The sequence below is a fragment of the Lactuca serriola genome, chromosome 1 (genome assembly GCF_051521515.1).
Source record: "Lactuca serriola cultivar US96UC23 chromosome 1, Lser_US96UC23_V15, whole genome shotgun sequence".
Classification (NCBI taxonomy): domain Eukaryota; kingdom Viridiplantae; phylum Streptophyta; class Magnoliopsida; order Asterales; family Asteraceae; genus Lactuca; species Lactuca serriola.
Window position 1 is genome coordinate 42836821 of NC_136408.1, and position 15466 is coordinate 42852286.

Here is a 15466-nt window from a genome sequence, read left to right on the forward strand (position 1 = left end):
TCGCCATTTTATAGGAAGTTTCCTTAAACACCCCTTATAGACCAGCTTCGTGAATGAGGCCTACTAACGGTAAGACTGACTTTTACTCATACATATATATAATGTTAGACTTTTAATGTTATATATAGTATATGGTGTATTTTACACTTTTAAAATATTAGGTGGTCAAATTTAACAATTATACTTTTAATTCAATTAAATTGTAAACCAAAACTTTTATGGATTTATTAAACCTCTTTTAATTATACACCTTAATTAATTAATAAAACCATAAGGGTGTGATTTGAACTTTTTCAAAACAATACTAGAGTTTTAGAATTTAACATTCCTAATTAAACTTTTAATCAACTTTTGAATTCCAAAACTTGAGGGCAAGTTTTGAAATATTTCAAAACATTAGGGTTTAGAATTTAAATATACATCAAAATTAAACTATTAATCAAAATTTAAATTCCAAAACTTGAGGTCAAGTTTTGAAACCTTTTTCAAAACATTAGGGTTTCAACTATTTAAATTTCAAAACAACAAAACTTTTGGGTTCAAATTTAAACTATAAAACCTAAAGGGGAAAACATGAAACTTTTCATAACAACAAGGGTCAAATAACAAATAATCTAAATTAACATTTAATCACATAATTATCCATATTTGATTTATTTAATGATTTCTTGCAAAACAATTTACCAATTTAATCAAAATAATTAATCAATTATCACATAAGGAAACAAATATTTTATTAATTGATAAATATTTTCAATTAGATCAAGAATATATTCAAATATATCATAAAATTGGATTTATATTGATCTAATATGATAAAACGACTATCCTTAAGCAAAAACAGCAAGAAATCCCGAAGTATTCTCCATCTGACGAGTTGACTCGTCGAGTCAAGCATGGACTCGTCGAGTCAGCATGGACTCGGCGAGTCCAGCCTCCAGAACACCAAAAATCGAATTTTTCAAACATATAATGCATCAATACAATAGAAACCAGTCTAGGCTCTGATACCACTGATGGGTTTTGGTCCTAAGAACATTCTATGTGCTCATACAAACCGTAATGCTTGGATCTAGGTTTCTCTATTGTACATGCAAGTTATCCAAGACTATAAACCATAATTCTAGCATACAAGTAATCATATTAACATAAGAATAGGTTTAAGATGTTACCTTGATTGTTATGTAGCAATAACAATCCCAAATCTCCTTGTATTGACTTTAGAAAGCCTAGAGTCACAAATGTCACTCCTCTAATGGTTCACAAAGACCATAAGCAAGAGGATGAAGAGGAAAGAGGATGGAGGCTGCCCTAAAACGTGTGAAACCCTAGAATAAGTCTCTTAGCCACGTTTTTGGTCCTTAAAGGGTCTATATATAGTGAGGCTATTAAGGTTATCTAATAAGGAAACCCTAATTTGGATGCTTAAGCCCTAAGCAACCCATGGACTCCTTTAATTAAGGCCTTGGACGATTTCCTTATGGGCTTCCCCATAGAATTCGTTCACTCCTTATTATAAGGCAATCCATGGCCCAAATTTCAATTATCTTATAATTACAATTCCAGTCCCTTAAGTTTAATTAATCTCTTTTAGTCACAAAACTAATTACCAATTAATTATTGACTAATATTAATTAAACAATATGATTTCTCCTTTAATATATTATTCTCATAATATATTAATAAATCATATTTAATACTTTCTCTCCATAATTCATCCTATCAAGTTGCTTTGGTGAAGGCAACCCAAAAGGACCATGCACCATCGGGTCAAGTACATACCAAAATAGTTATGGACTTAGACACTAATCCAACACACTGTCCCTCCACTGTTCTACCATAGAACCACCAGTAACCGCCGTGAATCACCACCGTTGGCCACCATTTGGCAACCAACAACCCTAACCTCTTTCCTGCTCGGATAATCAACCCACCACTATGGGTATCGTACCACTGTTGTGGAGCCACAGACCACCGCAACCCCACCGGAGACCATCCTCTTCAATCTTGGTCGAGCCCCGCCACCATTCCCTCCCTGTTTGTGTCAAGCAACCTGCCAGAAACCACCTCAAACCACCTCTTCTTGTCACTCTCCTCCGTTTCTCACTTAACCGGAGAAATGGACCACCACAACCAATGTTGGCAGTCCCTCCGCCTTCCCCCTGTCGTGACTCGCCACCACCATATACTCCGACACCGTTTCTGTCACCGACTATTGTTGTGCTTTAGTATGGCCACCGCCTGCCGCTGTAGTTCAACCGCCACGACACCACCAGGGCTCCTCCACCCTCCGTCATCACCACCCACTACCACCATCTTCACCTCCCATTGCTGCCACTACTGTGAAATTCCGATGTTTTTGGGTTTGTTTCACTACATGAATCATCGATTTGGGTTTCCTAAAGAGCTTGTGTGTTTCATCATAGGCAAACCAAATCCTTAAACATAAGGAGTATGAACAATTTATTCGGAGAAGTGAATATTTGATAATTTCATGGGAGAAATTGATTTGGTTTCCAATATGCAAATGGGACACATTTTATCAGTAGACGATGAGAGAGAGAGAGAGAGACCTCTTATTTTTAAATTAAATAAATATAAATAATTATTTGGTTTAAAAATGAAAGAAAAATAAAAATAAATAAATACCCCAAGGATATTATAGTCATTTCAGTTTACCGAGGGACCAAATGTACAATAAAACTAGCTCAAAAGGACTATCAATCCAAAAAAGTCGTGGTTTGGACTAAAACCCCAAAAAAATGCATACCATAGGGACCATTTTTGCAATTTTGTCTTTATTTAAATCAAGGATTATAATATTATATAACTAAAAAAATCTTCTAAGTAATAATTTATTTAAAACAATTGATTAATAATTTTGATTTTTTAATATGAAAGTTTAATTAATTTTATAACCGTGGTTCTCACGTGTTATATATATATATATATATATATATATATATATATATATATATATATTCTAATAAATAAATAAGTTTATTCTCCTATTGCCAAATGTCATATTATTAGAACTTATCATTAATATTGTATGTTACATATCATGCCACTTATAAACCTATTAATTATCAATTTCAAATTTTAAATTTTTCACTCTAATTATATTAAATTATTAATTGATTCTTCATTTTAAATTTCAAATTTCAAATTTTAAATTTTTTCACTCTTATTATATTAAATTAATGACATTAAATTAAAAATTAAAATTAAATTAATACATATTATAAGGTGATATAACTTCACGTATTTATTTAAATCAACGATTATAATTTAAACTAAAAAAATATCTCTTAAATATAATTTATTTAAAATAATTGATTTTTTTAATATGAAAATTTAATTAATTTTATAACCGTAGTTCTCACGGGTTATAAACTAGTTTATTAATAAATATCCAAAAGGCTTTTACAAACAACCAACGATTAATATTGATGATTAAACGTTGAGATTCCGTAAGATAATAAATTCAATTATTATTATTATTATTATTATTATTATTAATTTATTATTGTTGTTGTTCGACATCAAACCTGAAGTCTATCCGATTTTTCCAGAAATCAATTATTCATTTATTATTATTGTTGTTACCAAGTTTTGTCCACAAATCATAATGATCCTTCACTCGCAACATCTGCTAGACTAAGCACACCATTTCGAATCCAAACCTGAAATCTATCTGATCTTTCCAATGAATTCTTCAACTCTTTGACCGGGTTGGTCAAACCGTTTTGACCCGAACTCGTCAAAAATAAAAATGGATCAACTCCCAACAAATGATGTGTTGTGCCAGGTGGACGTAAATCGTACCATTTCACGCACTTGCAATAACGTCTAGACGAAGTGTTTGTATGTAGGTTTGGCTTAACTTTTGATTCACTTAAAAAAAATTACAAACACTCTTCGAAACAACTATATGTCGTACTAATACTCTATAATCACCACGTTTGATTATAGAATAGTTGTCATTAAACACATTCGAAACAAAATAAAGCTTTCTTTGATCAAACTAAATTGTGGTTTGGATGTTCGTTTCGACATTGTTATTTTTAATATTATATGATGAAAATTTAATAATCAGTTGTTTGAATCGTGTTATTAAAAATGTTTTTTTAAATTGTTATTGTGTTGTTTGAAATTATTATATCGAATATTAAATTCTAAAACACGAATCCCAACACAAAGTAACACTAGTATTCCAAATCTATTTAGGATGTTTAAAAATATTAGAGCATTGGGTGTGGGCAACAAGGTGCAACACCAAGTTGTGCCACCTCACATGCCACGTAAGCAAATGGTGTTATAACACCAAGTGAGGAAATGGGCAACAAGATACAACAAGATGTAACACCAACATTTTGAAAATAAATATTATTATTTTTGTATGTTTTTTTACTATTTCGTTTTTTTTTTTAATTTTTTTTTTCGTTTTTTTTTCCTTTAGCGTTTTTTTAATAATAACTAATATTTTTTTTAAACATATAACTTTAAAAACAAAAAAAAGACATAATATTTAAAATCTAAAATCCGATTACAATTAAAAAAACATAATTTTAAACCTAAATTAATAACTAAAATAACATTGAAATCACTACTAAATACCACACACAAATCCTAATCAACCCAAATATTTTTTCCTAATTTGTCCCTTCATTGCTTGTAGCACCGCTAGATCAGCAGGTGCTAAACCATCCTCGCTTGTCCGAAGAATTGACAACTGTTGTGTCATTAGTTCCCTCTCTTTTTGCTCCCGCTTCTCCCGTGCCTGACTTTCCAGAATTTCCAAATGACGACGTTTCAACTCATTTTTTTCCTTTATTAACAAATTATGTTCGTCGAATTTCGCTCTCATTTCCGCCGCATCTTTTGCTCTCGTCTCCACCTCCTCCGCATGTCTTGCAGCGCGCCTCGCTTTGTCGCGTCCAGGCGGTCGTCGTGGTGGGGATATCTCTTGGATATCATTCGGGATCTCATCGTCATCGGCGTTTAGGTCGATGTTAGTCCGTGCGTCCGACACGTCGACCGAACTAGAATTGCGAGACCTTTTGGATTGAACCTCCGACGATGTAGGCGTTTTATTCCATTTTGGATCCGCTCGCAACAATTCCCATGATTTTTCAAAGTCGAAAACATGACCCATTTCGACCCGATATTATTCCTTAGCAGCTTTGAACAAATCAAAGTCGTTGGATCCACTTTGTTGTTGCGCCGCAATCCGGTTGTAAATACCGTTGAATTTGCTGCACCGCTTAGTTATCATACCCCATTTGCTGCTCAACATGTCGTTGTTGCGATACGGATTTTTCCTTAAAATAGCGTGAAACTTGTTGAGCACCGCCCCCCAATAAGCTCCTTTTTTCATTCCATTTCCACGAAGTTCGTCCTTTGAAGTAGCACACCAAGCCGCCGTCAAAGCGTATTCCTCCTCCGGTGTCCACCATTGTGAAACGTCTGCATTTTCAGATTCCACCACTATTGATTTCCCTTTTGATTTTCCTTTCCCTTTCCCTTTCCTACTACTTCCCGCTTCCACTTGAACTGTTGGTTGTGTTGTAGGCGACGGTTGATTGGTTGTTTGTTGCATCGAACCAAAAGTAGAGAAAAGATTTTGTTGTAAATTTGGGTTTTGACCAAATTGATTTTGTTGAACGTAAGGTGAGTTGGGAAATTGCAGTGGCGGTGAAGCGGGATTGAAAGCGACACCGTGGTATGGTATTTGTGGTGAACCTTGAGACGACAAAAGGTTGAAATAATTTTCGTACCCCGCAAATCCGAGAGGCGATGTTGTGTTTGGGTTTGATGATGGAGGGGGGGTGTTTGGGTTTTGCTCCATTTTTTGATTAACAAAGTATAGAAAATATAGAGAGGATTTTAAAAAATGTGTAAAGTTTAAATTAAAAAGAGTGTATGTATATATATAGGTAAAAAGATAAAAAAAAAAGTTTTTTTTTTAATTGAATTTCGACCGTTTTGAAACGGTCAAAAAAATCAAACGGTAAAATTCTTCGCGTTTCACTTCGTCGTAACGCCCACGAGATATCCTAGACGAGATGCAACGAGATAGGGGGGGCGGTGTTCCCCCCGTCATAACGGCGTCGCCAGCTGCCACGTCACCGCGTTGTGTCTCGTTTAGGTCCCATACCGTTTGCTCTTAAATTCATCGTAGTAAGTTTATTGATGATTGGCATATTTATCTTTTCTCAACTTGCAGAAAATATTAATGTTTGTAGGAGTTGTAATTCTATATGGTCACCGTTTCTTATTCCATTAATTTACCTGATTTACAACTTATATGATTTTCTCGTATGGGACGATGTGAGTTAGTTCCGAAGTGAACAATTATAGGAAAAGGTTAAATACTGCATGTATTGATGTATATTTTTAAAGGTCGCCTACATTGATTCCATTATATTGCAATAAATACATACATAATCTAGACATAAACACTCCTATTTAAAATCGAAAAACTAAGCGACCTTGAGCATTTAACTAGATAGCCAAACTACGTCAAGAAATGCAGAAGTGGCAAGCAGGACGCAGTTGAAGAATGCAAACCCTATTGAAACCCCAACACGTTCACAAAAGGAATGTAACGGCTTACAAAAATTGGGTAGAGCCGTGTGTTTGATCCCCGTTCGATTGAGGTTGGTCACACCCGTTGCAGCCGATCCGGCACTTATCATCGCATATGCAAGCACCTGTATAAAGGATTAATAGAATTTTTAATTGTAATCTGTATTCATAACAATTTACGAGTTAATTCATTTTGTTGTGTTTGATTGATAGGATTTTTAATTATTTTATTAATATAAACTTAGACTAAATTACACTTTTGTTTGTCGGCTACAGTTGATTTTTTCAATTTGTATCCCATAGTTTTATTTTCTTTTTATTTTTTTAATCAATTTTATTTCTTATTTAAGATTTTGTAACTTCCCAATTAAATGACTTTTATTGGGACAAAAATTGCAACAAAAAAAATTATATGTAAGGACCAAAGATGTAAATTACGTTCAAACTATTGGTTGTATTATAGTTTGTGTCACCGTCAGTGTTTTAAAAAACGGTTTGAACCGGACGCTCGAACCGGTTAGACCGAGAATCGGAGAAGTGAGTGGTTCAACTAGCACCGATTTTATGTCTATTTCTGAACCGGAATGAATTGACCGACTTTTACAAAAACCTGATTGAACCAGTTAGATAAAATAAAAACAAATGGAAATGAATCATTTTGCATAATAAACTTTGTCGTTTTTTTCACATCTATTTAGATTTTTTTGAATAAAAACACATGATAAATGTTAAAGGTTTTTTAATACGTTTGTATTCATCTAAAACTATATATTATTTCCGTATTATATTATATTTTCTTTTTGATGTACATGGATAGATGTAAAATTTATGGTTATATATTTTTTTAATATATTTTGATTGATCTACGACTTGTATTTATATGTATTTTTAATGTTTAAACGTGTGGATATTTATGTGTATAAGAAAATAGGGAAAAAATGAAAATTATAGAAAACCGGTTGAATCGGTGGTCGAACTTGTTAAACCGGGAACCGGTCACCATACCGGTTCAACTAAAAAAACCGTTTTTTAAAACATCGGTCATCATTTTGATTATTTTTTGGATATATCATTGCTCATTACCATAGTAATCCGAGAAAATGACTACAAATAGAAAAGTCGAACATCCGGGGGCAGACTAGCCAGTGATTGTCGGGCTACGCGTTAACTTTTTCCGAACAGTGTAACATGTTTTATTTTTTATAGATAAAATTTCATAATTTGTCCCTATGGTTTGAAAAATATCTTATTTTAAGGACTTTCATGGAAAACGTCACACACTAGTCCCTGTAGTTTGCAAAATTACATGAAAGATCCTCATACCGTTAAATATAACTTTTGAGCTGTTAGATTTTAATGAAAAAGACTATTTTACCAAATTTGCAATATACTACAAACCTTAATGACTATTTGTGTAATTTTCTAAATTTGAAGTGTATATATATATATATATATATATATATATATATATATATATATATATTGTTTTTCTAATATTTTTATTTATTTCGATTCAAGTAACTAAAAAAACCTTCAATTTAAAATATGTAATAACTTTTTATTGTAGAGTCCGATTCTTATTATTTTTTTTATTCTTTATTTCAGTCTATTATCAAATTGAAAAATATTATTTTGAACTTAACCATTGATATCTTATATAGAAACAAAATTTAATTAGCAAGTTACATTTTAAAAATATTAGCTTGTTTTCCTATTTTAATAATTATAAATCGTAAATATCACATATTGAAACATTAATTCTGAATAGACAAACTGTTAGATTTTGTTTTAATTTTAATTTGTCATAACATATATAAAATAACCACTAAAGAACAAAAAAAAATACATACAAAGAAAAAAAGTGGACCAAAATTACAAATATAAATGTAACTTTTTTATTTACTTCAATTAAAATACAAAAGTTATAAAAGCACAAAATAACCAAAATTATAAAAAAAATTAAAAATAAAATAAAATAAAATAAAATAGAAAACTAAAAAAACTCAAACACCAAAATTGTAATATACTATAATATATTCATACATTTTATACTTGAATCAAAATAAATAAAAACAACAAGAGAATAATAAATAACTAAAATTATAAAAAAAAATAGAAACAAAAGGTGAAATAATTATAATGATATATGTAAACATAAAGTTACTAACGATATTAACTATGAAACATCTAAGTAAAAAAACAAAACATGAACCGTAACGACATAAAACTAAGAAAAAAAACATAGAGCTTCAACTCTCAAATAAGAAAAATTAAAGAATAAACGGTTTCGACATGGTTTATCGAATTTAAATTTATTTACTTGAATTAAAATAAAAAAAAACACAAATAACTAAAATTATAAAATAAAATGTCAAAAAGATTAAAAAAAGTTATCAAATTGTTGAAATTATATATATATATATATATATATATATATATATATATATATATATATAATTTTTAATTTATATATATACAAAATTTCAATTTTACAAAATTACACAAATGGTCATTGAGGTTTGTAGTATATTGCAAATTTGGTATAAGGGTAAAATAGGTTTTTTCATTAAAATCTAACAATTGAAAAGTTAAATTAACGACAGGAGGACTTTTCATGTAATTTTGCAAACCATGGTGACCAGTGACGTGACGTTTTCCATGAAAGTCCTCAAAATAAAATATTTTGCAAACAAACCAATTATGAAAAATTTTCTTTTTTATATGCATGCAACCTATGAAAATATAACCCATATTCCCCTGAGTCCAAAATTCAAAGTCTAAAAGGCATACTTCAAAGTCTAAAGTATGATTTAGGAAATTAAATGAGAAATCTGCAAAAAAAAAAAGTTTTTATGTTTAAGCTTTCATATTTGAATTAGTTTTTATCTATTTTTAGTCAGTTAAGTCCTAAAAATCGAAAATTATACTCAGTCTAACCTTTTACCCGATAAACAGGTCATCCAAGTTTGAAAAAGTATACTTTTTGTCCAGATTTTATATTTTATTACAAATTTGGTCCAAATTTTATACTTTTGGACAGCATTTCAATAAATTGGTATGAATTCATCCTAAATTTAGTTTTTTTTTTACATTTTTTTTCAAAACTTTGTTTTGAATATGTTTTTTGCTTTATAAAATCATATTTTTACAAAAAAAGCATATTTTCACATAAAAAACCTTCTTTTTTCTATATAAAAACCTTTTTAACAATTTTCTAATATGTATTTATTAAGTACATAAATAAATATAAATTTATTTTTATAAAAAATAAATACAAACACATATTATATATATATATATATATATATATACACACACACACACACACACACACACACACAAACACCTATTTTATAATAAATACATTTGTATACAAACACGTTTTTATAAAAAAAATGTATACAAACAAGTTTGTATAGGTTTTTTTTATAAAACGTATTTGTATACAAATGCATTTATTATAAAGTATGTGTTTATATAAATATGATTTAATAAAGCAAAAAAAAAATCATATTCGAAACAAAGTTTTGAAACAAAAAAAAGATATAAAAAACTCTAAATTTAGGATGAATTTGTAACAAAATTTTGAAATTTAGTCTAAAAGTGTAAATTTTGGACGAAACTTGTTATAAAATTTATAATATGGGCTAAAAGTGTAAATTTTGACTAAATTTATGATATAAATTATAATCTGAGCCAAAATATAATTTTTGAAAGTTGGATACTTGTCGACCGAGTAAAAGAATAAAAATGAATAGAATTTTCTATTTTTGAGACTTAATTAACTAAAAAAATAGAGTTTATGTCATTTTTGGTCACTTAACTTTTGGTTTTGTGCTCATTTGGTCACTTAATTATTTTTAAGTTTTAAAAGGTCATCAAACTTTTAACTTTGTGCTCATTTAGTCACTTAACTTTTGGTTTGGTCACTTAACTTTTGGATTTGTGCTCATTTAGTCACCTAACTTTTAAAATTGTGTTCATTTAGTCACTAAACTTTTAAAATATTTTAAAAGTTTAGTGACTAAATGAACACAATTTTAAAAGTTAGGTGATTAAATGAGCATAAATCTAACAATTAAGTAACCAAACCAAAAGTTAAGTGATTAAATGAATACAAAACCAAAAGTTCAATAATATTTTAAAGCTTAAAATGAGTTAAATGACTGAATAAGCACATAATCAAAAGTTAAGTGACCAAAAATGACCTAAACCCAAAAAAATAAAAACTAAATCGATTATAAAACCTAAACAATAAAAACTTTTTAATAGATTTTTCAAATTAAATTTAATAAAGTTAGTCCATTAGACATTAGTCCATCTGTAATTTGTTATTGGAGTTGGTGTCTTGGTCCATCGTAGTCTTGTGTGGACATATCACAACATAAAAATTGTTAAGATTCTCACATAATTCCTCTTAATAAAATCCAATTTTAAGGTTTGGGGGTTTACCCGCACATTACAAGGGTGGCTCCGGTCCCTCCATTGGACCCTGCTTATTCCAAGTTGGACTTTGCCAAAGCGCTATCCTAGGACCCAACAAGGAGCGCAATCCCTTTTCCCCACCATTTATTTTTGGTAGAAACAAGAACAAAATTGTTTTCTATCTTTGCTATCTTATTATATGTTACAAGGAATATCATTTTGTGGCTTTGTGCCGACCTTTTTTTTTTTTTTTTTTTTTTTTATGGGTTGTTCGGTTTTTAGATTTAAAGAAAAAAATTATTTCGGTCTGATTCGGTTTATGTGCTTTACTCAATAATCTCCAAATCAACATTACCATTCATAACTAAAGTTATTGATACCTGGTCGCTAGCAAAAATAAGCCATGCATGGCTTCTGGAGGAAAAAACCAATGACTTTCTTAGCATTCTTGAAATGGTCATTACTAGTTGAAGAAGAGAGTGAACTCCAACAACGGATGATACTCCAACCACATACCTGTGCAGTGCATCAACTCAAGTTTTTTCAGTCAAAGTCAACACAAGAAAATGGAGGATCACCAAATGGACATGAACTCAAGCAACTTAAACACACACGCATTTGCTGTTTTATCATATCCCATAACGCATTCCAATTGTATGTTTTTGCTTTTTTGGTTCATCAGAAATGTATACGTTCTAACTACTCCTTGATAGGTAGCTAGATAATACAAATTAAACCACTTGGGAAGCCGAGATATGCATGAAAAACATACGAATATCACAATTGATTTTAATTTCTATTTCGATGGACGATTTTTTTGATTTTATCTTTCTTTTTCTTTTTTTTGGTTTATGGTCTTAGAGTGCAAAAGTTGGAAGACGGTTGCATCGTTTGTGATGCATGTGCTCTGGCATAACTGACAATGGTGTCGTTGTCCATCGAGATACCAATTCAACAGAATAAAGGAATCACAGGTAGCTAAAACCTTGAATCCCTAATTTAAAAGTTTGATTGCTATTGGGAAATCGGAATGAAAGATGCTCGGAAATCGAAAATTGAATCAAATCAGTCGATGATCAATAAGCAAGACGAATCTAGTTTAATTTACAAAAAACGTAAGAATTCAACACAAAGAGAAATTGTGTTGATCCAAGTTGAAAACTTGAATCAGTGTAGTTGAGGATGATCGATACATATTCCAGATTCCAGACTTCACATGTTAAGCTCTTATATAACTTTCGAAAAATGTTAGAATTCAACGATAAAACAGCATGAAGAAATTGTTCGAATCCAGATTCCAGGTTCAATTTCTGATCGAAATTTCAGAAGACGTAAGAATTCAAACATCCCATGCCAATTTTTGATGTAAACTTCAATAAGTATACGAAATTTAACTACACATCACATGAAAAAATCTGTTCGAAGGAGTATAATTATTATGTATTGTTAATGGAACTAAACTGATCAAATTCAGTACAGAAATCTAGAGAAAGGACTTACTGGAAGGAGCCAGATAAGGACCACCTGGAGTTAAGCGGTAGATCAAATCCAAAAACTGAGATACTCGATTTCTGTTTGGCAGTAGTCATTACAACAACTGAAATCAACGACGCAGAGAAGCATACAAGCCGTAAACCGATATACATTACGTGATAATTCCGAGAAAACTTTGTGGTGGAGCTGGAAGAAACCAATGGCCTCAACGATCCACTCATGGTGCCTGTTTCAGCCTCGGCGGCAACTTTGGTGGTTGGGGTTTGATCATTATGTAGCTGTATGGCGGTTTCAGGTGGTGTTTTGAGGTCATTGGTCATGGTTTTGTTTGTCTCAGTGAATGGAAGGAGAAATTTGGGGTTTGGGTGTCGGAAGTCGGAAGGTTAGAGAAGAGAGAAATGGTGGTATATAAAAATGGTGGAATGGACGAAGCGGGGTGGAATGGAGGGAGAAAAGGGACAAGTGGCGGAAATCAGGGAGACCCGTGACTGAACATAGAAGTGCTTAATTTGTTTGTATTTCACGCTCCAAAACCGATACATTAAAGAAATCCTTATTTATTTTAAAACTAACTGCAAAAAGTCAAAAAGAATTTCAAGATTTCGCCACTTTATCAATTAATACAAAATTAATATCTGTTTTTAATTATTTTTAGAGTTACAAAACCTTTTTTTATATAATAAAAAATGTTACATAAGTTCTATAAGTTTGCTATTTTTAGGCAGTTAAATGTAATATCAGATAGTAAAAGAAATGTTCTATATTTTATTTTAATTTACTTTCTCTTATTAATGGATAAAACAAGTCCATGTCAAAGGTAAAAGTGAGGGGCTTTTGGTAATAATTGAATGATTAAGAGTTCTGAATCATTTTTCTGTGATTCAGTGTTCTTTGTTTACGTTGTTAAATAGTGAGAAAAATTCCTTTCTAAAAAAAAACTTGGAATGCATATAACACAATATATTATTAACCCTTTATAGTAAACTATTTGAAAAAAATTATATAAATATCATTTTTATATATAAATATTGCAATATTTACATAAAAGTTAATCTAAATAAACCTTATATTTTAAGTTTTTTTTTTACTAAACCTAAATTTTTTTTGTCCGAAAAAAACTTTGTATTTTTTCATTTTTTCTGATTTGACCATTTTAGTCATTTTTTTGCCAAAAAAAAATGTAAAATGTGTGGGTTTTTTTTTTCAAAAAAAAACTAAAAAAGTTAAGGGTTTATTTAGAAGTAGTTGGAAGGTTGAATATTTTTTTCCGAAAAAAAAAATACAAAATTGAAGCCTTTTCGGGAAAAATGAAAAAATACAAAGTTTTTTCAGACAAAAAAAAGAGGTTTAATCCGGAAAAAACACAAAATATAAAGGTTTTTTTTTCAAGATTAACCCTTAAATAAATAACAATTTTTTTTTGAACGGCAAAAAGTTTATTAAAACAATAAACCAACGAGAAGTTGGAACATAGTGTAACGACCGAAAAATTCCAACCAATTTAAATTTTTCAAAAACAACCCGATTTCATTAAATTATTACAAAAAGGTTTTCAATACAATTTATTTAGAGTGTTCCCAGAATCACATCACAACATAAACATGAGGAGCGGTACGATCACGCCTTCGCCTTGCCACGGTCTCCTGAAGAACCTGAAAAACATAAAACCACAACTGTAAGCCCGAAAGCTTAGTGAGATATCCCCAAAATACCAACCACATATACCATACACGCATAACATGCCATATCATATCCGATCACAGAACAGAAATGCACTTCGGGTCTACTGTGTGATTGGTCGGCCGCACCGGCCAACAGTCCACCTGGTCCACCCTCCGAGTCTAGCCATATACATCGAGTCTACAGTGTGATTGGTCCGCCCGCACCGGGCCTTCAATCCACCTGGTCCACTCTCTGAGTCTACAGTATGACTGGTTCGCCCGCACCGGGCCTTCGGTGGGCCTGGTCCACTCTCCGAGCCTCGGCACGTCTGGTCCGCCCTTTTGGGGCCTACAGCCTATCCAGACCGCTCGCTGGGCCTTCGGGACAACCGGTCCGCCCTGGGTATCTTGGCCTACAGCACAAAGCAGGACCCGCCTCAACCCAACTCTAGTCCAAACAACCATGTGCACATAAACATACAGTCATATAACAATTTGCAGTCAACAAGCCGATCAAACAGACCACATAGCATATCATCATCCTAACCAGGATACCGACCTAACCGGTCACTAGCATAGCATCACCCTACATATCAGGTTACCGACCTTAACCAGGTCTCTATCATACACCATCCTAGCTACCAGGATGCAAACATATCAAAGAAATAACATAACAACAATACCCGGATCTCAATCCGATAAAGGGCCGGCCTTGGTGCCTTAGACCCTGTTGATATAGTGAGGATAACTCACCTCGCACTGCCGAAACTCTGAACTGAAGAAGCAGATTCTCGAATCACCGACTCACCGAAAATCCCGAACTAGCCAACATAGCACAAATAAACATTAGGCCAAGCACAATACTCTTCCAAGGGTAAATTGACCATTTTACCCCTAACTCAATCCGGCCCAACACTAGGTAAGCTCCCAAGCCCACCAATGGCCCAAAGTCCAAAAGTCCGAAGCAAAGCCCACTATTGGCCCAATTTACTAAATTGGGCCCACCTCACCAAATGAGCCTAAACTCATGATCCATAACAACCAATGGGCCCACAATACTCTAACCATAATGTCCTGTCACGGCCCAAAATCCAGCAGCCCAAATAACAGCCCAAACCCTAAGGCCCAAGATAAAAACCCAACAGAGGGAGTACGTTGGGCGTACACGCCGATTCGCAACAGGGGATCGGGGCACTGACTCGCTACGTGGGGCGTACTCACATGTTACGTGGGGCGTAACTTCGCTACTCATTAAGTCCTCATAACTTCTTAATGGCTTAAGCTCTTAAGCCCAA

At 32.1% G+C, this 15466-nt stretch overlaps 1 protein-coding gene across 1 annotated transcript; it reads right to left on the reverse strand.

Moving 5' to 3' along the window:
• Positions 1 to 6357: 6357 nt before the first annotated feature.
• Positions 6358 to 12943, reverse strand: LOC145086031 (CASP-like protein 3A1). The gene is made up of 3 exons (XM_079023741.1): positions 12517 to 12943; positions 11397 to 11532; positions 6358 to 6716 (listed from the first exon to the last, which is right to left on the reverse strand). The coding sequence occupies exons 1-3, from the start codon at positions 12828 to 12830 to the stop codon at positions 6504 to 6506; spliced, it is 663 nt and encodes a 220-aa protein (XP_078879867.1). The 5' UTR covers positions 12831 to 12943; the 3' UTR covers positions 6358 to 6503.
• Between the last annotated feature and the right edge of the window lie 2523 nt (positions 12944 to 15466).